The sequence below is a fragment of the Pongo abelii genome, chromosome 1, assembly GCF_028885655.2.
Source record: "Pongo abelii isolate AG06213 chromosome 1, NHGRI_mPonAbe1-v2.0_pri, whole genome shotgun sequence".
Taxonomy (NCBI): Eukaryota; Metazoa; Chordata; class Mammalia; order Primates; family Hominidae; genus Pongo; species Pongo abelii.
The window spans coordinates 170,856,744-170,884,089 of record NC_071985.2 but is presented as its reverse complement, the minus strand read 5'-3'; the positions used below and the strand labels follow the sequence as shown (position 1 = coordinate 170,884,089).

The 27,346-nt window shown below is 47.7% G+C and overlaps 1 protein-coding gene across 2 annotated transcripts in view; it reads right to left on the bottom strand.

Annotated features, from left to right (window-relative positions):
- Positions 1-27,346, bottom strand: part of KANK4 (KN motif and ankyrin repeat domains 4) — an 86,560-nt gene that overhangs the window by 23,388 nt on the left and 35,826 nt on the right. For both annotated transcript variants that reach the window (XM_002810750.4, XM_054533719.1), the window contains exons 2-7: positions 23,143-23,229; positions 14,822-16,705; positions 13,088-13,199; positions 9,878-10,096; positions 8,316-8,403; positions 3,686-3,905 (exon numbers count right to left, since the gene is read on the bottom strand). In XM_002810750.4, coding sequence (XP_002810796.3) covers positions 3,686-3,905; positions 8,316-8,403; positions 9,878-10,096; positions 13,088-13,199; positions 14,822-16,705; positions 23,143-23,158 — 2,539 coding nt within the window. In that variant the 5' untranslated portion in view covers positions 23,159-23,229. The remainder of the gene's footprint in view (positions 1-3,685; positions 3,906-8,315; positions 8,404-9,877; positions 10,097-13,087; positions 13,200-14,821; positions 16,706-23,142; positions 23,230-27,346) is intronic.

Here is a 27,346-nt window from a genome sequence, read left to right as displayed (position 1 = left end):
GCCACCACACCTGGCTAATCTTCGTATTTTTGGTAGAGATGGGGTTTCACCATGTTGCTCAGGCTGGTCTTGAACCTCTGAGCTTAAGCGGTCCACCCACCTCAGCCTCCCAAAGTGCTGGGATTATAGGCGTGAGCCACCGTGCCTGGACCAGTATTGACCTTAAACCCTGGTAGCACACTTAGTTATTGGGTGATCTAGGGCAAGTTTGCTGATTTCTCTGAATGTCACTTTCATGGTCTATAAAGAGGGATAATCAACCTATTCTAATAATAAATTTTTATTATTAAATGAAATAATTATATTCATTATTATATAAATTGTATTTATAAAGGCAATATAATTTATAATTAATATAATTTATAAATATAATTTATCATAAATTTAAATTATATTTAGCAGGTGCTACATACTTAGCAGAAGGCCACATCTGTGGGGATCATTTGGAGTTTTATACCTCTTGTATGTACCCTGCTAGACAGCCCCATACAGCCTTCCTAAACTCATAGATGACATTTGACCGAGGCCCATGCACTTTCGCTCAGCCTCATCATGCACCTGTCTTTGATTGACTGTTAACTACCTCTTTCCAGTCTGTAACCCTGATTCACTTTCCTGAGGAGATCGAGGTCATCTGAGGCCAGTAGCCTCCAGCTCCCTGCTCTCCTCAACATCTCTCTGCACTGTTACCCACTTTCTCCTTTTTTTGCTTCCATCTCAGAGAAATGAATAGCCCAGCGTCTTGCCTCGGCTGCCCTCAACTGCCTCTGCTGTGGAGTCCAGGCTTTCCCGGCTCCTCCCAGACCTTGCTTTGCCAAGTGGCTTCTCTCTTTTGTATCTTTCACCTTCCTCCTTCTCTCTGTCTCTGATTCTGTCAGTCTCTATCTCTCTTCCTTTTTCTCTCCCTCTCTCTCTTTTTCTGCCTGTCTCTGTCTCTCATTCTCTTCGTCTCCATCTCTCTCTTTGTCTGTCTCTCTGTCTCTCATTCCCTGTCTCTGTCCCCCACCTTGTCTGTTCCTCTTCTTTCTTGGATTCTTCTTCTCAGTCAAAAAATATGTTCAGAACTCCTCTCCCCAAACAAACGCACAAAACCAACTCTCCGTAGGCTCTCCCGCCTCCTTCAGCCAAGACACTCCATCGCTGCCTTCCCCAAGCCTGTCGCTTTGCTCCTTCCACTCTGCTAGCTGGTCTCCTCCCCTAAAGCAGCTGTCTCCAAAGTCACCAGTGGCACTCTCCGTCCCCTCCATCTGCCAAACCCAGGCATCATCCTTCAGGGACCCTGCAGAATCTGACACAGTTGACAATCTTTGTTTTTCATGGGCTGTTCTTCCCCCTCAGCCACAATCCTCTTATTTCTTCTAGTTATCACACGACTCTGCCTAGGTCTCCTCCACTGGCGTGCTCTCTCTCTCTGTCTCTGCACAGGATAACCAAGAGCAAAAGAGGCCTCCTCTCCTAAAGGCCTCATTGCATGTGCTCTGGCTGGCCCCACCCAAAGCTCTGTTGCCCTTTCATTCTGCATCTGGAATTCTCAATAGCCTTTGCACGTCTCCGCAGAGATGATCCACTGGAAACTAAGAAACTAAAAATCTGCCCCAAACTGAATTATCCTTTCTGCTTCCTCCACATTTGGTCCTTCTCCTCTTGCAGCCCACTGCCTTCTCAACCGTCCAGGCTTGACAGAGAGCTCCAACTCACCTCACCAGTCGGGCACTACCTTCCCAATGGCTTTTTTTTTTTTTTTTTGAGACAGGGTCTCACTCTGTCGCCCAGGTTGGAGCGCAGTGGCACTATCTCAGCTCACTGAAACCCCCACCCACCCCATGCTCAAGTGATTCTCCTGCTTCAGCCTCCTGAGTAGCTAGGATTACAGGCATGCGTCACTACCACCCAGCTAATTTTTGTATTTTTAATAGAGAGAGGGTTTCACCATGTTGGCCAGGCTGGTCTTGAACTTCTGACATCAAATGATCCACCCGCCTCGGCCTCCCAAAGTGCTGGGATTACAGGCATGAGCCACCATGCCTGACCTCCCAATGGCTTTTTGCTGTTTGGTTCCTACCATCCTCACCTATTACAAGCCCTCACTACCTCTCTGTGGACCTCTGCAATGGCCTCCTGTCTGCCCTGCCACCTCCTCTCCTGCTCCCTTCACTAACCCACCCCTACTGTCAAATGACTCTTTTAGAGAATTACCCTGGTTACGGAGTTTCCTACAAAAAAACCTGCACTGACTTCCTGGGACCTTCCAAGCAGGGTTCAGCTTGGCCCTCCAGGTCCTCCATTTCTCCATGTGGTGGCTCCAACTCACCCTCCAACCTTAATTCCCAGCCCGTCCAAACTAGAAGCTTTCTGGTCTCCCGGCATTTTTCCCTGTCTAACCTCCATGGAGTTCCTTCTGCCTGGAAGACTGTTTGCCTGCTGGAGCCCTACCTGCTCCAGTGCACCTTTGCCGCTCCCTGAACTAGACGTGCTCTCATTTCAGTTCCTAAATCACATTCTCTATCTCTCTTTCATAAGCCACCATCCAGCTCCATCCCAGTTGCTAGGCTGTGAGCTCCCAAGAAGCACAGGGTTCACCTGGCTCACCTTTGCATCCCTGGTAGTAGCCAGTGTGGACCTCATGTGTAGTCAATAAATATCTGATGAAAGATGAATGAATCAAGTTGAGTCAAACTGGTCAAATGGAGCCATGACCTTTGTTAAAAAGTATCTTCTGAAGATGGGAAAAATGCCATTTTCCCTAGAGGCAGTATGGTATATAGCTCTGGAGGTGGACAGACTGAGTACAAAACCTGACTCTACCTTTGACCAGCACTGTAACCTGAGCAAGTTTTATAACTCTTGAGCCTCAGTTTCCTTAGCTGCAACATGAGAACAATACCCACATCACAGGAATGCTGTGAAGAACAAACGAGGCAAACACAGGCAAAGTGGTCTAGTCCAGCTCCTGGAACACAGAGGGAACTTTCAACAATGAAGCATTTCCTTTCCAGAAAGAAATGTGGTGCAAGAATTGCCCTTCAAGTCATTCTATCAAAAAGACACCTGCATTTATATGCCATCACAGCACAATTCACAATTGCAAAGACATGGAATCAACCTAAATGCCCATCAACCAATGAGTGGATAAGGAAAATGTTTTATATATATATATATATATATATATATATAAAATAAATATATAATATATACATATACATATAATAAAATGTTATATATACATATACGCACAGACACACATACATACATTCCACGGAATACTCCTCAGCCAGAAAAAAGAACAAAACAATGTCTCTTGCAGCAACTTGGATGGAACTGGAGGCCGTTATTCTAAGTGAAGTAACTCAAGAATGGAAAACCAAATATTGCATGTTCTCATTATAAGTGGGAGCTAAGCCACAGGTACATGAAGACACACAGAGTGGCATAACGGACAATTATACCAGAGAGTCAGAAGAGGAGAGGGCGGAAGGCAGTGAGGAAAAGCTACCTACTGGGTACCATGTACACTATTTGGGTGATGGGTATACTACAAGACCAGACTTCACCACTGTACAATTCATCCATATAACCAAAAACCACTTGTACCTTTAAAGCTATTGAAATTTTTGAAAAAAATTTTAAAAATTGCCCCTGCTCTTCAAGGAGGGACCCAGACTGTATGAATGCAACCAATTCTGACCTGTCTCCAGCAGCAGCTTCGCGATGGAGAAGTTGGAGTGGGACACGCTGTAGTGAAGGGCCGTGTTCCCGTTGCGATCGGCCAAGTTGACAAGCAGCTTCAGGAAGTGTGGGGAGTGAGGCTGGACCTCGTGGAGGTAGGAGGCCACCACGGCAGGGCTAGATGACTTCCGGCTGGAGACGCGGAACCACTCTTGACTGATGGTGTTCAAGCTTTGCCTCTGAAACCCCAAAAGAGACCAATTCCAAGAGGTTCCCCGGCCAGCAAGAGTTCCTCCCTTACACAAGGAAAGACATCTTTGGCCTCTGTCCCTTCAGCTCCCTCCAGTTTGCCATGTGATTTATTCCTGAAGGGCTCAGAGCTGGTGGGGTTAGGAATGCAGCAACATACTTTGTATTTGTGAGATCAGCCCCCCGCTGGGAGTGGAAAGGAAGACTGGGAGGACAGCCTAGTAACCAGTAACAAGGCACTTAACTGGAAAAATTTGAGTGTGCGGGAAGTTTAGCTCACACCCCCGGTAAGAAGTTTAGCTCAAACCCCTGGTATGCGCACAATTACAAAGGCCCTCTCCTTCCCCCTCACACAGCCAGTCCACACTGACCTTGCCCCAGACTCTACCAGGACACCTGCGTGTGTTTAATAGGCATAGCTGGAAAATCGCAACATCTTACTAATGGGAAACATGCATGCGAAGGTAAACAACATCCCTAATTTATGCTTGAAATAAAACCCAAACAGGTGTGCTTGACATGTTTGGCTTTTAAGCTTTGCAAGGACCTTGAGAGTAAATGGTTTAAGAACCCACAGCAGGACCCTGCTATCTGCAACATTCAGCTCCTCTGGGACCATTAACGAGAAGAGTTCCAGAGCCAATGACATCAACTCTGTGTGTGACATGAGCTCAATGTTTAAAGGGTATTTACCTAATGGGGAGGAGAAGCTATTGAGAAGTGATTATGATAAACGATTTCATACTCATGCTGGGAAGTGTCCTAGACTTGGGAGTCACTGAATCGATGTCACACAGTTTAATCCCGGGCTCGGCCGGGCGCGGCAGCTCTCGCCTGTAATCCCAACACTTTGGAAGGCCGAGGCGGGTATATCACCTGAGGTCGGGAGTTCAAGACCAGCCTGACCAACATGGAGAAACACTGTCTCTACTAAAAATACAAAATTAGCCAGGCATGGTGGCTCAGGCCTGTAATCCCAGCTATTCAGGAGGCTGAGGCAGGAGAATCGCTTGAACCTGGGAGGTGGAGGTTGCGTGTGAGTGCACCATTGCACTCCAGCCTGGGCAACAAGAGCGAAACTCCATCTCAAATTAAAAACAAATAAAAATAAAAATAAAAATAAATAAATAAATAAAATCCCTGACTCAGCTGTGGGATCTTGGAAGTCATACAACCTTTTTGATACTTACTTGTCCTATTATAAAATGGGAGTAAAAGGGGACTGGCCCCTTACCTTCTATGGCTCTACAGAGTGAGGTCCTTACACACCTGCTTCTTCCTCTAAGGTGGGGGCAAGGGAGACAGTATCCGGTGCTTTGATCCTAACATGGGTGTGGTGCCAGGCTTGCATATCCTCTGATCACTTTTCTAGAGCAGAATCAGTGGAATCTTTTGTGGCTGAAACACTTTTATAAATCAGAGTATCTCCTTTACCCATGGGATCTTCAAGAAAATCTGGAGAAAGATCCTAATATTAAGGAACAGAGAGATGGATTTTGTTTTTTGTTTTTGTCCGGTTTTTTGGTTGGTTGGTTTCTTTTGAGACAGAGTCTCGCTCTGTGGCCCAGGCTGGAGTGCAGTTGTATGATCTCAGCTTGCTGTAACCTCCATCTCCTGGGTTCAAGCAATTCTCCTGCCTCAGCCTCCCAAGTAGCTGGGATTATAGGCGTGGGCCACCACACCCAGCTAATTTTTGTATTTTAGTAGAGACAGGGTTTGCCATGTTGGCCAGCCTGGTCTTAAACTCCTGACCTCAGGTGATCCGTCCATCTCAGCCTCCCAAAGTGCTGGGATTACAGGCGTGAGCCACTGCGCCCAGCCGAGTGGTGGATTTTGAATGAAGAGCTAAGAAAGACCTTAGTTCAATAATTCAATTAAGAATAAGTGACAGGAGTTTTGATCAACATCCACATCACATATTGGTTCTTTTTTTTTTTTTCTCTCTCTGTTTTTGTGACAGGATCTCACTCCAGCGCTAAGGCTGGAGTGCAGTGGTGCAATCACAGCTCACTGCAGCCTCAACCTCTGGGGCTCAGGTGATTCTCCCACCTCGGCCTCTGAGTAGCTGGGACTACAGGCGCGTGCCACCACGCCAGGCTAATTTTTTGTATTTTTTTGTAGAGACAGGGTTTTGCCATATTGCCCAGGCCGGTCTCAAACTCCTGGGCTCAAGTGATCCACCTGCCTTGGCCTCCCAAAGTACTGGGATTACAGGCGTGAGACACTGGCCCTGGCCCTACATATTGGTTCTTTAGGGAACAACTATTTGTCAAATCAGCTAAGATAAAATAGCAAAAATGAGTTGGGTAAGAAATAAACACTGATGAATTGATCGTTTTTACTTCTAGGGCTCTTTTGCAAAGGAGAGCAAAATGGCTTTTAAAAATGCTTAAAGTCGTTCCACCATGGGTCTTACAGCTGCTCTCATAACTTGGGAAAATGTGTCTGTGCCAATATCCCTTGATTAAAAGTAGAATCACTATGTGTTTAAATCTCTGTAAGCCATGAAGCTGTGAAGGAGCCAATGCGTATTTTCTTGTTTTCAGTCCCTTGACCCAGAGGTACACTTCAAGAAACACAGTAATGAATACAGAGTTAAACGTCAGGGTTTGAGAGGAATGGAAACATGCCATCCACCACCTTCATTTTATTGATGAAGAAACAGAGGCCCTGAGCATCGAACTGACTTGCCTAGTATCTCACAGATGAGGGTCCTGGGAATAGAACCTTCAGTTCCCATTCTACATGCTCTTCACACTCTGCCCACAGTCCTCTCAAACCACAGGGTCATCGTGAGCCTAAGCCACAGAGTTTGATGACAGACACTCATGGTGCATTGCCTAATGACGCGTGGGAAGCACCTCTGAGCCCCAGGCCTGCTTTCTTGTGCATATCCACGGGCTCCACTTCCTCAGCGTGACCCATCACTTCAGGCAGCAGTGCTTGGGTAAAGGAGAGAACACCCAGAGGAAATGGGCCCTGGCCTGCACACTCACACCACTGCCTCACACTGTGCACTGGACACTCACACCACTCACACCACTGCACACTCACACCACTGCCTCACACAACACTCACACCACTGCACACTCATTCCACTGCCTCACACTGCACACTCATACCACTGCCTCACACTGTGCACTCACAACACTCATACCACTGCACATTCACACCACTGCCTCACACTGCACACACACACCACTCGTAACACTGTATACTCATACCACTGCCTCACAATGTGTGCTCACAACACACACCACTGCACGTTCACACCACTGCCTCACACTGCACACACACACCACTTGCAGCACTGCACACTCATACCACTGCCTCACTGTGTACTCACAACACTCACACCACTGCACATTCACACCACTGCCTCACACAGCGTACTCACAACATTCACACCACTGCACATTCACACCACTGCCTGACACTGCACACTCACAACACTCACACCACTGTACACTCACACCACTATCTCACACTGTGCACTGCACATTCACACCACTCACACTACTGCATACTCCCACCACTGCCTCACACTGTGCACTGTACACTCACACCACTCGAACCACTGCATACTCACACCACTGCCTCACACAGCACACTCACAACACTCACACCATTGCACATTCACACCACTGCCTCACACTGCACACTCACACCACTGCCTCACACTGTGCACTGTACACTCACACCACTGCCTCACACTGTGCACTGTATGCTCACACCACTGCACACTCACACCACTGCCTCACATTGCACTCACACCACTGTACACTCACACTGCTGCCTCAGACTGCACACTCACACTGCTGCACATTCACACCACTGCCTCACACTGTGCACTGTACACTCACAACATTGCACACCCACACCACTGCCTCACACTGCATACTCACACCACTGAACATTCACACCACTGCCTCACACTGCACACTTACACCACTCACACCACTGCACACTCACACCACTGCACATTCACACCGCTGCCTCACACTGTACACTGCACTCACACCACTCACACCACTGCACACTCACACCACTGCCTCACACTGCACACTCACACCACTGCACATTCACACCACTGCCTCACACTGTGCACTACACACTCACACCACTCACACCACTGCACACTCATACCACTGCACATTCACACCACTGCCTCACACTGCACACTCACACCACTCACATCACTGCACACTCACATCACTGCCTCACACAGCACACTCACATCATTCACATCACTGCACACCCACACTACTGCCTCACACTGTAAACTGCACACTCACACCACTGCCTGCCTCACACCACTGAATGGGACCAAAGTCACCCTGGCAGAGCTAACGTCTTAAGCAGAAGGGAAATCTTTACATGACAATGAAAAATGAGAGTACCAAGAGCTGGTCCGTGGTGGTCCCAGTTTCTGGCAGATGCTGGCTCAGTGCCCGGCATGCATTAAGAAACTCTTCTGAGGGTTTATATCTAAATAAAACAAATATATATACACATATTTATATAATCATTCTTCATGTTGATAAACAAGACTTTCACTCTCCTCCTTTTTCACATCTCAGCAGCTCAAAAATCCAAACTGGGCAACTGCCCTAGGAGGGGGTGAGCTTCAGAAATCCGGAGTGACCACGGTGTGCGCCAATGTGACTTGGCTTCTGAATGCTTCTGAAGATGAGCCAAGTGTGTTGCCTATTTCATCCTGCTTTTGTCAGGGGCTGGGGCCGATAACCAAAGCATTTAGGTGGGGGGTCATGGTAGGGGGTGGTGGACAGGCCCGACTGCATTTCCTGACATGCTGGGAAGGGGAGGCCTGTCTTTCTGACTTTGGACCAAACATTTTCTGCCTGGGTGACTGGAAAAAAAAAATCAAAGAATCCAATCCATACCAGAAAATTTCTTCAGGTTATTCTTCCATGAAGGACACCATAAGTACTAACAGAGTCAGTAATATGAGACTCGTTGAAGCTGGGGTGTCCACAGTAACAAGCACTCTTCCCGTGTTGATCTGAAGGCAGGCTCAACACCAAGAGGCCTCAGGTGAGGCTTAAGGGCACTGCTGGGCTCGAACTCCTAACCTCAAGGGATCCTCCCACCTCAGCCTCCCAAAGTGCTGGGATTACAGCTGTAAGCTGTGGTGCCTGGCTGCTCCCATCACTTTGAAAGACACATCACTGGCCAGGCGCGGTAGCTCATTCCTGTAATCCCAGCACTTTGGGAGGCTGAGGCGGGTGGATCACAAGGTCAGGTGTTCAAGATCAGCCTGGCCAACATAGTGAAACCTCGTCTCTACTAAAAAATACAAAAAAATAGCTGAGGATGGCGGTGAGCACCTGTAGTCCCAGCTACTCGGGAGGCTGAGGCAGGAGACTCACTTGAACCCGAGAGGCAGAGGTTGCAGTGAGCCGAGATCATGCCACTTCACTCCAGCCCGGGCGACAGTGCAAGACTCCGTCTCAAGAAAAAAAAAAAAAAAAAAGACACATCACTTTAAAAGCCAACATGGTCAACAGGACAGGCAGAAAAGCTTATGGGTAACAATGAGAAGGACTGAGGCCGGGGTCCCTGCTCTGCTAGCGGCGTCCCCTCACTTCCCTAAGTCTCTGTTTCCACAGCTGTAGGGTGGGGAGGTCGCAATAACTTCTGCCCTGCAGGACTGTTGGAAGTTGTATATAGGATAATACTTGTAAAGTCCTTCACAGTTTCAGCGCTAGGTAAATGTTGACTTTACAGGTAGATATCGGCTGTGACAGTACATTCCACGAAAGCAGGAGCCATATATCTACTTCATTCAACCAGTGCACAGTGTGGGCATGAAACAGAGACTTAAACAACACCGGCAAATGGATGGGTACATGAATGAACAAATGATGGCATGAACGGGTAGATATATGCCCTTGATCTTTTTCAGAGGAACAAGTGCCCGCGTTTGTGTTCATCGGCTCACCTCTCGGCCTTGGAGTGGGGGACTTCTTCCCCAGGCCCACTTTCCTGGGCAGCATGGCAGGTGCCCTCAGGGATGCCCTGCCCAGCCTCGCAGGTGAGGTGGGCATCTTTGACATGCTTGTGATCTGGGCCGTCACACTTCTTCTCAGCCTCGCTGTCAGACAAGTCCTCTGGGGAGCTGTCCTCACCGCTGGTCTCCTCACTTGAGGTGGTCTCATACCTGGGGTAGGAAACCAAGGTCACTCGTCCTGTCTTTCCTGCCCAGTGCCCGTGTCAACACCAGTGAGAGCTGGGTGGGCCTCGGGTAACACTCTGCAGCTTGCTAATCTCCTCCGCCACTCTCTACACATGCCGGCAGGGTGACAGGCTCCCAGGAATCTTAGTGTCAGAAAGACATGCAGTAAAGGGCCCTGGCTCTGGTGCAGAGAGGCTATTTGGGGAGACTCAATTAACTGTGCTTATTGTCAAAATAATTAACAGTGCTCATTGCAGCAAACCCACGAGCAGCCTGTCCCCTCATTGGCTGATGCATTCGGTGATCTAGACAGGCCATCCAGTGTTCTCATGAAAGCATTTGCTTGTGGAATCCTAATGTTAGGTCCGGAGAGGGGCCCAACTCCAGCCAAACATCCCCACCTCCACCCTGAGTTCGCCAAGTTGCCTGCAAATCTTCACATCTCTGGATGAGACCGAGACCTCCCTTCAACCTGCTCCAGCCCAGTTTGCACCCGGCAAGGCATGAACTCCTCCACACCTACATCCAGTGCTCCGGTGCTCCGTGGGATACCCCATCACAGCACCTGCCTGTCTTTGCTGCAGCCTGTTTGAACTATTGCTTGGAGCAGCAAAAAGGAGAGCACAGGCCACTTGACTCGTGGCCCTCTTTCCTGGCAGTGACCCTTATGTTCAATTATAAGTGACTCTGTTGAGTTGGCAGACCAGAGGCCATGGAGGAAAGTCCTGGAATATTTATTGACTCCGCTACTGATATTCAACAGGAGATCCCTAATGGAGAATGCTGGTGGTAAGATGATTTCAGGTTCTTGGGCCATTGGACACAGCCACAGGGACTGGTGGCCATGGCCTCCATTGAACCCCCTAAGGACCCTTCTCTGAATGGTGGCCTCTACATAAAGCCCCTGTGTTCAATGGATTTGCAAACTGAGTCTGCTCCATGGTATGCTTGCATTCTGTCTCACTTAAACCCCAGATATTTCTTCCTCTATTATGCATGGAACAACCTTTCATGTATGTGATTAAGAGAGTGGAGGGCATATTACATTTACCAAACAGTGCTCATCTTGGAACTGCTTCCATAAAAACTTTGCCTGGAAGTTCACTTATTCATTCAACAGGAATTTATTGAGCACCTACTATATGCCAGGCGCAGTTCTAAATCCTATACCAAAGTCCCTGCTCTAGTGGAGCTTATATTCTAGAAGGTCGAGTCAGAAAATGAACATGTAAACAAATATTATATTCAGGTAGTGATAAAAACAATGAATAAAATTAAAAAAAAAAAAGAGCCATGGGATAGAAGGATAAAAAGAGTGGCTACTTTAATTAGAGCAGAAGTTCCTAACCTTAGTGGTACATTAGAATCATTTGAGGGTGTTTAGAATTCCCAGTATGCGGACTGCACAAAGACTAATTAAACCAGAGTGTTCAGGGAAAGGACCCAGACACTGGGATGTTTTAAAAGCTCCCCTGGTGTTTCCAGCGTGCAACCAAGGCTGAGAATCACTGTATTGGAGTAACAAATGCTGAGGAATGTCCTGGAGAGGAGGCCTTTAGCAGGGAAACAGCAAGTGCCAGGGCCCTGAGATGGGCCTGACCTCAGCCCGTTGGAGGGAGGGAAGGAATGGCAATGGCAGGGGCTAAGGCTGGGCAGAGCCATGATTTGGTTCTTCCACACTTGGATGCAGAGTGGGGACCATTGGGGGCGTTTAAGCTGGGGAGAGACGTGACCTACACTAGGCTTTGAGATTAGGCTGATTCTCCTTTTCTGTACATGAACTGTGAAAGCACACGATCCCATGTCAGATGTTAGTGGAAGTGGGAACAGCAACTCTCCTGCGACGCCCAGTTCATCACTTTTTTTTCTTTTCTTTCCTTTTCTTTTTTTTTTTTTTTAAGACTGAGTCTCGCTCTGTCGCCCAGGATGGAATGCAGTGGCACAATCTCGGCGGCTCACTGCAATCTCTGCCTCCTGGATTCAAGCGATTCTCCTGCCTCAGCCTCCTGAGTAGCTGGGACTACAGGTGCACGTCCCCATGCCCAACTAATTTTGTATTTTTAGTAGAGATGGGGTTTCACCATGTTGGCCAGGCTGATCTTGAAATCCTGGCCTCAGGTGATCTGTCCACCTCAGCCTCCCAAAGTGCTGGGATTACAGGCATGAGCCACTGCGACTGGCCCCAGTTCATCATTTCTGACGTTTCCCCTTGTTGGCGTCTAATGTCTTCCCTTCTGGTGTGACTCAAATTAGCAGGGATTCTGAGCTCTCTGGGCAGCCTTCAGGCTTTGGGCTTCCACAGCATCCTGTGCTTCCTCGCCTAACAGAACTTATCTCTGCACATCAGCATTTCATCTTTACTTCTGTTATCTGTGAGCTAAAGGCAGGGACCTTTATTTATTTGACTTTTTAATCTCCACGACCGAGCGCACTGTTGGCATTTAATAAATGTTTGTTGAAGGACTGATTTAGAAAAAATTCTAAATCAAACATTCAATTATATAGAATATATAAGGTTTTGTTCATGTTCTAAGTCAATAGTCTAGTGGTTTTTCTTCATCCCCAAATACTTGGGTTTGGCTTGCAGGAAGTTAAAGGAAGAAAAAAATTAAATGGATGAAATTTGAAGTTCCACGAGTTAATGGAATTTGTACTAGTTTCAGTTTTATGGTTCAGGTAAAATGTCTTCCTCTAAGGGCCCGTATACCCCCAAAACTCCCAGAAGCCACCTGGAGTCCTGGCCCTGGGGAAGACCAAAGCCAAGACATATTAAAAGCAGAGGTTCCAACAGACCACCACAGCTGGCAAGAAGCCAAACGCATGCAAACCCGAGATGGAGTTTTAAAGGGCCATTGAAATTAATTCCCTTGAAGAGGAATGAAAACCAGATGCCTCCCCCTAGGAAAAGAGAGTGCAAAGGACAATAGCAGGAGAGGTAGCAAGAAAGGCAGTCTGAGCTTCACAAGCGATGCTTACCCACCGTTAACCCCAACAAACTGAAGGTTCTTTTTGGTCCCATTACCTCCTGCACGGAAGCCATAGTCTTTCTTTTTCATTATGGATTTAAGGCTGGTCGACGGGGAGAACTCTAGGCAGACACAACATCACAGGTTAGAATGATCTTGGGAATGTAGCAATCATGGGAATGTAGCAAAACCAGGATATTGCTTTGAGGGGACAAGGGTTGCAGGTGTGTGGAGAGGTAAGGAGGGACAGGGAACCAGATCATGTAAATCAATGTTTTGGGGACCTCTTGGAGGAGCCTTGCTTTCTGCTCAATGTTGGGAGAACTGTCTCTGTTAACAATGCCCCTCTAGGTGTGGATGAAAAACCATGTGGCGTAGGTGCCATTGTTGTCCCTGTCTTACAGCTGGGAAATCTGAGGCCCAGACTTGCTCAGTGAATGGGAGTGCAGGAGCAGAACGTAGGCCTCTGGACTCATGGTCTACCACCCACTTCTGCTCAAGGGCACCTCAGTGGTCCTTCCTGGCTCACAAGTGCATACTGACACTAGGGTTGTGGGGGTGGTGATGACACCGTGCTCACAGTAGATACACGAGCAAGGACACAGATCTTGCATTGTGCTCAACAGGACAGGAGGCGGCTCCCAAAGGGGAAGGCTAGAACTAGCACTGAAACAATGAGAAAGCAGCCAAATTGTGATTTGTGGCAGGAAGCAGACTCGCATGCTGCCTCGCAAAGCAAAATGTGGTTCCACTTTACCCAACAGTGAAGAGGATTTGATTTGTTACAACAGGAAGTACTGCTCAGCCGAAGGGCCCATTTCCATATGTGAGCAGCACTCAATCTCCTGCCCCTGTACACACACACACACACACGTACACACACACATGCACGCAGAGAAAATATTCAGTGAACTATACCAGATATCAATATAATGCTCCTCCAAAACCAGGCTAGAGAAAACCTCTACTGTGCAAGAACCAGAGAGGAACACAGGAATGCAAAAGCCCAGGAAGAGGTCTGGAGTCCACGCAGCAGGGCCACTCTTGGCCCCAGACACTGCCTTTGCACAATGCAAATGAGAACAGCCCCCTCTGGGTGGATGTGGTGCTGCAGCGCAAGGCTTGGCAAATGGAGTGTGGGCTGGCATTCCACTCTCATTTGCCCTCCCTGGCTGGCATCTTTGTGCCCTGTGCTATCCATACAGCTGTAGGCAGTGGCCCCACAGTCAGACCCAATCTTAGAGCAAAGGGAAGAGTAGAGGTCCCGAGCCTCCACTGTCACACACATCAGTTTTGATTCCACTGGGTTCCTGGAAGTACTAAAATCTTTTTTTTTTTTTTTTTTTTTTGAGATGGAGTCTCGCTCTGTCACCCAGGCTGGAGTGCAGTGGTGTGATCTTGGCTCACTGCAACCTCCACCTCCCGGGTTCAAGAGATTCTCCTGCCTCAGCCTCCCAAGTAGCTGGGATTACAGGTGCCTGCCACCACGCCTGGCTAATTTTTGTATTTTTAGTAGAGATGGGGTTTCGCCATGTTGACCAGGCTGGTCTTGAACTCCTGATCTCAGGAGATCTGCCCACCTCCGCCTCCCAAAGTGCTGGGATTACAGGCCGAAGCCACTGCTCCCAGCTGCTAAAATCTTTTTAAAAACATGTTAATATAATTGAAAACCTTGTTCCCTCTGCCTCATCATGTGAAGGAGAAATGGCTCCCTGTCTCAGGCCCCTATATTGATGGTATTTACCCATTGGCGGGGAGGAGGAGGAGGCCGGCGGCTCCTTGGGTTGGGGAGCCTGGGCCGAGTAGGCTGACAGCAGCAGGTTGAGGGAGCTCAGCAGCTGGCTCTGGATGCTGCTGAGCTTGGAGGCCGGCTGCTTGATGGCGCTGGCCAGCTCCGGGTACCCGTGCTCCAGGCAGTTCCACTGCTCCTGCAGGAGCTCCTGGATCTTCTTCACATACTGCCCAATAGTGGCATCCACTGGTGAGCTCGGTGGCCTTCCCAGGTGCTCCTTCCCTGGGAGATCGGAACTGGCCTCCTCCCTCCCTGCTGGGGGAATCTTCCTGTCACTGCCCCACAGAAAGCCTCCTGCTCCCTTGGTTCCTCCCTGAGGGCCTCCTTCCTGTTCAGCGCCTGCTTCTTCAATCCTGAGTTCAGTGGAGAGGAAGCTATGTACAGAGGGGGTAAGGACCTGCTCGGGTCCCTGTGGCAGTGACAGCTGGGGCAGAAGCACATGTTCTGCTGGGCTCTGATTCCCTTGTTTGTGACCATCTGGTCCCCATAGGAGGCCATTCTCCTCTCCTCGGTGCCCCCAGCTTTCAGACTCCATGCTGCCTAGAAGGTTGACCTCAATGCCCTTGTCACAAGACTCCCTGGTCAAGAGTCCATGGACAGGGTCAGTGTTCACCAAGGTGTCCGTCTGGCCCTGAGTGTCTTTGGCGTTCTCTTGCTGAAACTGTCCTTCCAGTTGGGCTACAGTGAACTCCAGCTCTCGAATTCTTTGCTCCCTAGCCTTGATTTCCTCTTCCTGCTGCTGGAGGGCAGCTCTGACCTGCGCCAGTTCCTCGGTTCTTCCAGACAACTCTCCCTCCAGGGCAGAGACCTGCTGTTTCAGGCTGGAGATGCTGCTTGGATCCACCCTGGCAAGGCCCAGGCTTTCCTCCGTTACCCTGATGCCAATGCTTCTCATGTCCACCTCTACAGGTGGCGGGGGTGGAATCTCGCTGATGTTGAGCTCGATTTCTTCCAGGAGGAGCTCATTCTCAGGGATGGGTGATGGCAGAGGCGGCGGGCTTGGTGTGGGGAAGCCAGGGGTGAACACCACCTCTGCTTCTCTGGCTTTGTGTTCATCTTCCTTGTCCTCTAGAACTACAAGCGCATTCTGGAATGAGAAAGGAGGGCCTGGGAGAGGGAGGTGATTTGGAGCCTTCACCGTGCCCTCTTGAGGCTCAGCTCCCTCCTGGACCAGCTCTGGAATCCGAGTTGATGCTTGTGGGCTGGAGCTGTGGAAACCTGCCAGTCCTTCTGCGGGGCCAAAGGTGCCATCACAGACACTGCCTTCACCCTGAAAGGGAGGGAGGGCAGGAGGGGCGAGTGGCCCCAGGCTCAGGCCTGGCTCCTCAGAAGCCCTGCTGTGCAGCAGCGTGGCAGGCATGCTGGATGCTCTCAAGAGCTGAGGCCGTCCACTCCCAAGGGTGAGCTCGGCATCCTCTGGCTCAGCAGCTTCCAACTGCCTGGTGGCCTCTGCCAACAGGGCCCTCCTGTGGTAGCTCACCTCACTCCCGCTGGTTGAGGCCTGGGGGGCATTACCAAGCGGCAGTGACTGGTTTTGCTCCTGTGTCCCAAGTGATGCCTTCCTTGGCACCACGGCGGACCAGTTTTGGAGGGGCGGGGCTGCAGGGGGGCGAGCCCCGCTGTCAGGAAGGCTGAAGTTTCGGGGCAGAGTGCTAAACTTGGCCTGCTTGGCCCTTCTGTGGATAGGAATTCTTTTGATGGTGTTTCCCTTCTCGATGTCATCCACATATTTGAGGAAATCCAGGTCTAAATGAAAGCCATATGGGGTCTCCACAGAGTAAGGGTGGCTCTTCGGAGGGTCTTTCTCTTCATCCCCCTGAGAGGACTGGTCTTTGGCTGGGAGACATAAGACAAGTTAAAAAAAAAAAAAAAAAGCACAAAGTTAATTAAGCATTACAGGGCAATGAGGCCTAATATCTCTGATTTTAACTTAACACTATCACATGAGACTTCTCCTAAATGTTCTAGCCTCTAAATTATGCTGAGATGCTCAGTCTTTTTAGCTGTATTGGGAAATCATCTTATTAAATCAATGTGTACTTAGCCAATGTCTGCAAGGAAACAGGGAGAGGGAATGGTTTCCAATTTGCAGTATGTCATCTAGGTTTCTACTGGGGAATCTGCCTGCAGACCGGCAAAACAAAATGGTCTCGTACTGCTTTTCTGGGTTTGAATCATATAGTTGCTGAAATGAAGCGGCCAGGAATTTGCCAAATCAGGGTACTAATTGGCAATTACAGATATGGAAGGTTTTAAAGGATAAGATACACAAGTGGCTCAGCAGTAAAAAAGAAATCTGCAAAAACAACCCTAACTTGCATGACTCAAATTGGTAGAAGTAAATCTTGCTAAAGCCGGACGTATCAATGAGTTACGCCGTTTACATTATTTAAGCTTGTGCAGATGCCTGTGCCTCAGGTATGCACAGATCAGAGAGAGCTGGAACAAGTAATCATCCACGGCCTACGCTTTTTGCATCTGAAAACTGCCTAGTGCTTAACAAACACGAAATTCACTTTCATAAACCCATGCCAAGTAAGGAAATACCTCCTTTGGCCAGGAACTCAATGAAGAAAGAAAGAAAGAGAGAGAGAGGGAGGGAGGGAGGAAGGAAGGAAGGAAGGAAGCAGAAGGGGAAGGGGAAGGGGAAGCGGAAGGGAAAGGAAAGGAAGGGAGGGAAGGAAAGGAAGGAAGGAAGAGAGAAAGAAAGAAATCGCATTTTTCACACACTGGATAAAAGGTGGTAAAAGGGCCAATTAATGTCAAAAGGGACATTGGTATCCATCCTCCAAGAAGAATGGGACTTGACTTTCCAGGGCAACCCATACCCTGGGGGGCCATCATGATGAGGACGTTCTCCATTACACCAAGGTTCCAGGATCTCCTTGCAGCATCCACCTGTTGACTCCAACAGAGGACACTGGAAACAAGCCAGTCCTTCGACTATCTGCATCCATAGGGGCCTGTTGCCAAGTAACCTCTTCTTCAGGTTAAATAGTCTTTGTTTCTTCAATATTCCTCATGTGACACCCCTAATTACCTCTGTGACATTCTGCTAAACAGGCTTTGAAAATATTGAGCTCAGGAGAGCACATTAATGGAGAGTACAGAGGTTCAGAATACAGATTCTGGAGCCTGGTCTAGATCTCTGCTGTGTGACCTTGGGGAAGTTACTTAGCCTTCCTATGTCTCATCATCTGTAAAGTGGGAATAATAACAGGTAAAATAAGATTATTGTTAGGTCAGTCGGGTGTGGTGGCTCACGCCTGTAATCCCAGCTCTTTGGGAGGCCGAGGCGGGTGGATCACTTGAGGTCAGGAGTTCGAGACCAGCCTGGCCAACATGGTGAAACCCCATCTCTACTAAAAATACAAAAAGTTAGCCGGGCATGGTGGCAGGCACCTGTAATCCCAGCTACTCAGGAGGCTGAGGCGGGAGAATCGCTTGAACCCAGGAGGCGAAGGTTGCAGTGAGCCTAGATCGCACCATTGTACTCTAGCCTGGGCAACAATAGCAAAACTCCATCTCAAAAAAAAAAAAAAAAGATTATTGTGAGGACTAGTTAATTAATCATAAAGTACTTGGGACAATGCCTCACACATGATAAACATTCAGTTTATCTTTGTGGAATCCCAAAATATAGACAATGGAAGCCCCATAATGGAAAGTGACTTATATGACTCACTGCTGGTCTCCACAAACATGTTGTGACTGATTGATTGCTTGGTTTTAAGGGTAGTAGGCCCTAGGTTAAAATTACAAAATAGCTGTGATTCAATTCACTTACCTCAACCACCCATTTATTGAGCACCTATGTGCTAAGCTAGACCCTAAGGACACCAAGATGAATCAGGTTCAGCCTCTGCCTTCAAAGGATTTATGGTGAGGCAGGAGAGACACGAACACATACAACGCAGTGAGATAGGGAGAGTAACAGATGCATACTTATGGTACAGGCTTCTTCCCTAACTTATTTTTCTAGTTTCTGCAGAATTATTTTTTTTGGACTTGGAAAACAATTTTTCCTAGGTAGGAGAGGGATGAGTTTACACAAAAGTGACATAAGACTGGGTGATAAATGAACAAATAGGGACTTGCCAGGAGAACAAAAGAGTAAAAGACATTGTAGCAATTTATCTTCAAGATGACCAGATGACCACCACCAATTCCTACCCCCTTTGGACAAGCAAGCTAATTTTATATTTAAAGGTGGAGTCTACAATTCCAGGCCTTTGAATCTGGGCTGGCCTGTGACTACTTTAAACAAAAGAATATGGCAGATGCTCAGAGATCTTGAAGGCTAGGTCATAAGAAGCCCCATAGCTTCCACCTGGCTCTCTTACAATGCACACTCATGGGGAAGCCAGCTGCCATGTAAGAAGTCCACCCTTCCTGAGACTGCCATGTTGTGAGGAAGCCCAAACAGCCCTACAGAAAGGTCAAGCGGAGAGAGGGAAGGAAATACCCAGCCAGCCCCAAGCAGTTCCAGTCATCCTAGCCCAGATGCCGTGCATGAGTAAAAAAGTCTTCAGCCTTCATCTGACTTTAACTACAGGAGGGATCTCAAGTGAGAATCACTGAACTGAGCCTGTATTAATGCTAAATTATTGTATTAAGCCACCAAGTTTTGGGATGGCTTGTTATGCAGCAATAGATAGACAAGACAGAAAATCTAGATCTCCACAGAGAATGTGCAAAGGGATGGAGGGTGAAATCACACAGCATTTCAAAGTTCTATAAATGCAGCTGATATGGCCAGTACTTAAAACATGGTAGAGAAAGATAAAATTGGAAAGGACAGCAACAGCCAGATCATGGAGCAACTTGTACGCACTCGAACAAGCTTTGACTTTATGCTCTAGGTCATGGGAGTCACTGAAGGGTTTTAAACAAGGGAGTGACTTGGTTGAATGTGATTTCAAAAAGAGCATCTTGCCAAGGATTAACAGAAAGGCAAACCAGAGGCCCCAAGATCAGCTGGGAGGCTGCTGACATGGTTAAGGTGAGAGGAGCTCAAGGTAATGGAGGGAAAGCGACAGGTTTAATAAAGTTGCAAATGGTGGCATTTCCTGGAGCACATTTTCTTTCTTTCTTTCTTTTCTTTTCTTTTTTTTTTTTTTTTTTAGATGGAATTTCACTCTTGTTGCCCAGGCTGGAGTGCTGTGGTGCAGTCTTGGCTCATTGCAACCTCCACCTCCCAGGTTCAAGTGATACTCCTGCCTCAGCCTCCTGAGTAGCTGGGATTACAGGTGCGTGCCACCACGCCTGGCTTTTTTTTTTTTTGTATTTTTAGTAGAAAGGAGGTTTCACCATTTTGGCCAGGCTGGTCTTGAACTCCTGACCTCAGGTGATCCGCCTGCCTCGGCCTCCCAAAATGCTGGGATTACAGGCATGAGCCACCACGCCCGGCTGACCCACACGATTCTTTTTAACCAGCTTGCTTCCTTCCCATCCCCTCACAAAGAAACACACTGGCAATTTTAGTAAATGAGAACAATATCTTGTATTGCTCTCCATTAGTTTTCCAAGTTGCACTGGCTGTACTCTTAGACCTACTGGTCTGCTCAACTGCCCCCCAGATTATAAGGACAGGCCAAACAGAGAAGAGATATTTATCTAAAGTTAAGTAGAGAGCAGATTTATGACCTAGAAGGCAAAGAGCTCTCCTAAAGGAGAGGCTGCATTATTTATCTGTTTATTGCCTCAATTCACTAGAAATGCACCGATTTGCCCAACGGCCTCTGGGCACAGGTCCAGAGCACAAATACAATCAGAGCATAAAATAAGAAACAGCAGATTCAAAGGCAGAATCTTCCACAAGGGAGACGAGGGCAAGTGAGGCTGAGCAGCTACCAAGGATGACAGGTTTAATAGCAGGTTTAATAGGTGCTTTCCTAAGCTAGCACACACACATACACACACACACATGCACACACACACACACAGACACATACACACACACATGGTGATCCATCATGCTGCCTTGCCTGCCACCTGCCACTCTGCATTCCTTCTCTTTCTCCCAGCACAAGAGGAATGCTGGGCTTTGATGAGGGAGTTTGAGCTGATATGCTGAGAGACTACCCTCACATGCGGCTCTGCTCCTATTCATTTTACCTGGTGACAGGTATGTGGGAGCTCAGAATTCCAGGCACTGGGCCAGGGTGAGAATCAGTTAGGAGGACCTGACTCTGTTCAAAATGAAATTCAGATCAAATAAACCAACACATGGCCAACCTGGCTGGATTTGAATCCTGGCTGTCATCTCCCACTTGTGTGATTCTGGGGCAATTATTTCATTTCCCTCTGCCTCGATGTCTCCATTTGTAAAGTGGCGATAATAACGCCTAACTTACAGAGCTGTTGTCATTATTAGCACGAATGCACTAGAGAACACAGCCCAGAGTAGGCGCTCAATGAAGGACCCTAACAGCAAGGATGGGCTGGTTCTGAATGAGGCAGGCGAAGATTCACTGAGCATGTGCTGTCTCCCTACAGCTCAAGAGGGAATGAGAGTCCAAGAAAATAATTCTGGAGAAAGTGGGAAAGTGAGTCTGGGGAGAAGAAAAAAGAAAGATAGAGGAGGCTCAGAGCTACCTGGTATTCCCTACGGAGTCTTGCTTAAGAGAACAACAGATCACTAGATCCTTGTACAGGACCTACAAACACAGTCAGCTTCAGAGTTACACACAGACAAGAGAAAAGGGGACTTCAAGGGGACAAGGTAAGGAGGGAGAACCACAGTAATTATCTGAAGGGACAAGTGAAGTAAAGCAGGTGAGCGAACCAACCAGAGGCATTTAAAGTGTGGAAGAGAAGTTCAAAAGCCTATATTCAGTCTCTGAAGTAAATGGGAAAAACAGAAACTAGAGAGAAAGTGGCTGAAAATAAAGCCAGAAAGAAGGGGAGTAAAACGAAACTCTTCCAAAGGCCAAGACAGGGAGGGAAGCCTTCCCCTCTGGGAAGGTTTGTCCCTGTTCTGGGAGGCCCATGGCTGAAAGGAGGGAGCCTTTCTTGAGCTCATATGTGCAATCACATGGACGGCAGATCTCCCCAGTGTGCTGAGAAGGGACTGAGAGGCAGCTGGGCTAACAGGCCCCCGGAGCTTTGAGGGAATGAGTGGGTGTTCTGTGGGACCACTGCCAGGGATGCACTGAAAAGGCACCTCTCTGGGGAGAAAGGCAACTATTGAAATAAATGGGAACTATATTTGGAAGAAGAGGCAGGGCGGGAACTAATGTCAGGTCCCTAAGTCCTGCGCCGTGAAGGGCCATGTGATTCAAGGGGAATTAGAGGCTCTCTTTTTCCTGATATACGGTGATCTAGAAAAAAACATTTCATTAGAAGTCAGGAGATTGGGGTCTAGACTGTGGCCTTCCGCAAGTTTCCTGGGGACAGGAAGAGGGGAACATGCAGACATTCATTATGCTAGGTAGTTGTTACTCAACAACTTTCCATGCATTACGTAATTTAGTTCTTTACCAACCCTATGAAATAGTATTAATACCTGTTTATAGACAAGGTGTGGTCAACTGTTTGCAAAGAGAGCCACAATAATATCTGACCCTTGGGGTACTCCTCTACCACACTGACACTAGATGGTGGCCTTATGACTTGTGTCGGCCAGTGGGTCAACAGCAATATGACATATGCAGAGATTGGAACATTGTCTGCACACGTTGGAGTCAGTCTGTTCTTGTGTTGTGCTTGAACTCTTCTGTCACCATGTGAACAAGCCCTAGCCAACCTCCTGGATGACGAGAGACACATGGCCAAGTCATTACTGATACCCCAGATATGTGAGTGTGGCCATTCTAAGCCATCCAGCTCCCAGCCAAGTGACCCAGAAGCCCATGGACATGTGAATGAACCCAGAAAAGATCATCCATGCCAGCCCAGGCCAGAATAATGGCCCTGCTAACACACAGAATCTTTTGAGAAATAATTAATGTCTTTAAGTGACTAAATTGTTGGGCTGTTTGTTACACAGCAAAGCTAACTGATACATGTGAGGATTGAGGATGAAAGACATTAAATGACTTGTAGAATCACTTAGGTATGAATGGAGGCTCTTTCACCATATTGTGCCTCTTTCCTAGGCTAGGGCTGGAGATACACAAAATCTGAAATACATGCTTGAGCCTACCAGCACTGCCTGTTTGGGGGATATCTCCTGCAGGCCTTTCTTAGGCTATTTCCAGGATTTGTGGCAACAATTCTTTCCCAGCCCAAGTGCTTCTCTTAAACCAGGCCCTACAAAGCAGCTTGCCTACCATCTGTCTTCTCCATCTTTGGAGCACTGACCCTCAGTGTCTCAGGCACTCTTCATCCAATGAGTCTGTAAAGCTTGTTGGAGAGTTCTGAAAGAAAGGAGGATACAGAAGTGGTGAGTATCATTAGAGTTTGAATAAGTATTGGGGAAACACAGCACTAAAGAAAGTAACACCCATCCCTGCCTTTCTCCCAGGGTGCCCATCAGCTCACAGCCCTCCAAGGAGGAAGATTAAAAACCTGTACACATTTCTAGAGTCCATTTCTGGGCGTTTCTTCATGGAATATTAGCAATAGTTGACATGAAAAGAAGTGGAAGTATTTGGTCCAGCCGTCTAGCTTGGCAGATGAGGAAACTGAGGCTGAGGAGTTAATTGCTCTAAGGTGTCTCAGAATATTCGTGAAGGTGCTAGTATCAGACCCAGGCTTCTGATACCAGCACAGGGCTCTTTCCATAATCTCAAGAGTTGAAATCTACCTATCCCCATCCTAGGAAGAGACTTATAATCTACTTTGTGAAAAAGCTGGAATCAGAGTACCTATAAATGATGTGTGACATGTCAATCAAACAGAAGACAGAGATGACATAATTGCAAGTACCGATAGGGAGCTGCTACTTAGAGGTGATTTCTAACTATGGGCAGAACAAGGGGAAGTTCAACCTGGGTGGCCCAAAGACATGGGTAACTATTCAAGCAGAATATTGCCCTGGCTCTGAATTAGTATGCCTTGAGGTTTGACCATAAATTCTCCCCAAAGTTTTAATCCATTTCCAGGACTCTTTCTTCAAATGGTAAACATCCTAGCTCCTGTCCCCATTACAATAAATCACCCAGGAAATTGGCTTTTTATGATTGTAACTCCACATACATCAGAATAATGAATTATCTGTGACACTGCAGCAGTGGAAGCAGGGTTGTTTTAGGAATTCCAATGTGCTTGACAATGAACTCCAGACCGGGAAAGTGAACCAGTGATGAGGGAAGGATTGGGAGAAACTGAAAGTGAAAGAAAAGGATGATGGGTGGCACCCAGAAACCAAGGATGGAAAAAAGGGGACAAACAAGTAGCTGGAGAAGAGGGCTGGAAAAGACGAGGCCTGTCAAATAAGAGAGAAATGCCAAAGTTTGCCACCAGAAAGTTTAGCATCACTTCTTCCTGCGAGTGCTGCTTCTGCCTCATCTCCTCCAGCCCATTTGCCAAGCAGCTGCCAGAGGGGCCTTGCCCTATCCAGGTGGATGGAGCCCCAAAGGGCAGGCATGTTTTCTAGAAGCAGAGACAATCCTTGCAGAAGGATTGGCACACTGAGTACCTTGCTTACCTCTGAGGCAGCAGGCAGTGCACCAGCACATCCTGGTTTGTTGAAAACAAAGAGCTAGAGAAGTTAGGTACAGGGGAGCTGAGAGTGTAGGTGGTCTTGCAGAGGCTGAGAGTGGCTGCCAAGGAGGCAGACGGTGGAGAGGTGTGGAAGGTTCTAACCTGGGGTGAGGCAGGCTTGCCCTTGTTATAAAGAGAAGGCTCCCAGGCAGAGAACACCGCTGCCTCTCTCACCACCCCAGCTCTGCAGTCTGCAGCAGACAATGCTGGCATGCAGGAGGCAGTGGTAGGTGAAGCCTGCAGAAGAAAAGAGTGAGGGGGCAAACACTAAGCTTGACCCTTCATCTCCACCATTGCAGCCCTCTCCTGCTCCTGCTCCCCGTCTCCCTCCCACCCCTGTAACATTACTAAGCAACAGGCAGAGCTGGGAGTATTTGACATTCATGAATTATCTCATGCAATCTTTACAGCATCACCCAAAGAGGATTATTATTATTCCCATTTTTAAGCGAGGGAGACTGAGGCTGAGAGAGTTGACAGGGCTGATCCATGTCACATAACAAGCAAGTGTTGCAGCAGGATTTGCCCTCAAGTCTAGCCGACTCCAAGCCTGGGTTGGGAACAAAAGTGATTTGTAAACCTTTGTCCACCCTGTAAGTCAGCCCGGTTGCCTGACACTATGACTGATTTTTAGTTCCCCTTGTGAGGGGAAATGCTTCTGACTGGTGCTTCTCTGCCTCTCCCACAGTAAACACAAAAAGCCTCTGGGCTTAGAGGAGAACTGCTCTCTTGTAAAGCCTCCTGGGCCAAAGGAGAGCTCGGCTTCTCCAAGGCTGGAGAAGCTCCTACTGCAGAGGAGGGGGCCACCTGGGTACAGCTGGACTTTTGGCTACACAAACTCTCATCATCAGCCCAGGGACTTTTCAATCACATGCCTAGCCTTTGGTTAGAATTAGGAATTCAGCCCGTCGTGTATCAGATCATATGACTTTAAGGAATTATTCAGCACACATTAGGTCAAATTTCATTAAAAAGAACTCTGTAGAGACCTCGAAGATTTCTCTTAGACTTGGATTTCACTAAAATTAATCATTTCAAGGCTACAGAAATTAAGTGGAGCTGACACCCAACACTCAAAGGAGGGGTCTCGGCAACTTTTTACTCTAAAGGGCTCATAATACAGGAAGGAAGGAGGGATCTGTCATGTGCACAAGTCACCACTTCCAGCCCCGACTCCCACCCCCAGCCTTCCCCACTTTCCTCCATGGTCCTGACAACAGACATCGTGGAGCTTAGCTAAGGGAGTTTCCTTCCAGTGGGCAGATGCTCAATGTGGTTAGGTTAGGTAAAAATAACTGCCACATCAACATATGCACGCTACCTTGTTTGCAATAAAACAGAAATGAAAATAGCTTTATGGGACACAGTTCCCCTTTAAAATGGAATTTTGCAACTCTCTGGAGCATTTAAAGCTTTGACATAAAGCCATTTTCTTTTGATCTCAGCTCACTGCAACCTCCGCCTCCTGGGTTCAAGCCATTCTCCTGCCTCAGCCTCCCAAGTAGCTGGGATTACAGTCGCACACTACCATGCCCAGCTAATTTTTGTATTTTTAGTAGAGATGGGGTTTCACTATGTTGACCAGGCTGGCCTTGAACTCCTGACTTCAGGTGATCCGCCCACCTTGGCCTCCCAAAGTGCTGGGATTACAGGGGTGAGCCACTGCACCCGACCATAAAGCCGTTTCTTACCCATTCTGTTAAGTTGTATCCCCACTGTTCAGAACCTTTAAATACCTGGTGTTATTATGTTACTTTTCATTTGTTTTTGTCCTATGCCAGGGTCGAGGATCCAGAGTTAGGGCCCAACCTCTCTCCATAGCTCATCATATTCTAGATGTTTTGGGCATACCTAGCTTGCTTTCTCTCTAGCTCTTCTACCCTACTAATCTGTAAGCTTGTGAAGGTCAGAATTATTGCAAGTCTTGTTCCCATGTCACCCCCAACTCTTCATGTCTAACTCATGGCAGACACTCAGTCCATGGTTCTTAGATGAACAAAATAAAAGGAACAAAATTGTCTGTCTTCAAAGAGAACCCATGGAAAGAAACTAACAAGAGCTAAGCACTTACACTGGGAATCAGCTACTGGGTATAATTTCATATTTCGTCCTCATACGAGCAATCCTAGGAAACAGGAACATGTCCAAGTTACAAGTGAGGAAACTAAGGCACAAAGAGTCCATGTGGCCAATCCAAAGTTCCTCAGTTAACTAGGAGCAGGATAGCTTGTGTGACTCCATCATTCCACAGTGCCTTTCCAAGCCTATGGGGTGGTAAGGAGGTGAGGACCAAGGCTGACCATTCAAAAATCCAGCAAAGAAGTGGTCACTTGGCAGACAGTGATGATAGTCCACGTGCAGCTACCAGGCCAGACTGGAAACCATTCCAGCTGGGTCCACCCTCAGTGCCCAGGAGCATGGGTTTCCCCAGGTAAGCCCAACTCCTGCAGCATTTATCTGCACCCTCTCCTCTCCACACTTACTCCTTTTATGATACCATTTTCAAGCTCATTTCTAACCTCAAATCCAAATATAAAGAGATCTTCCCTTACTTAGTCTTGAAACAAACCTGGTTCTGTACTTTTGTTCTCTTCAAACCTCTTTTTATTCTGCAATAATAAAAATGTGGTATTTCATCCCAGAGCAGGCTGCATGCCAAAATAAATAGCACCTTGGATTTCCTTGAAAAGACAGCTTGGCTCAAGTCTCAGCCGCATTGCCACGAGAATTCTTGGAGAATTCAACCTTACAAAGTCAAGTATTTAGCAAGGTAGTTCACCAAACAACAACCCTGCCAATCCCTGCATGATCCCTTGCAAAGACAAAGCA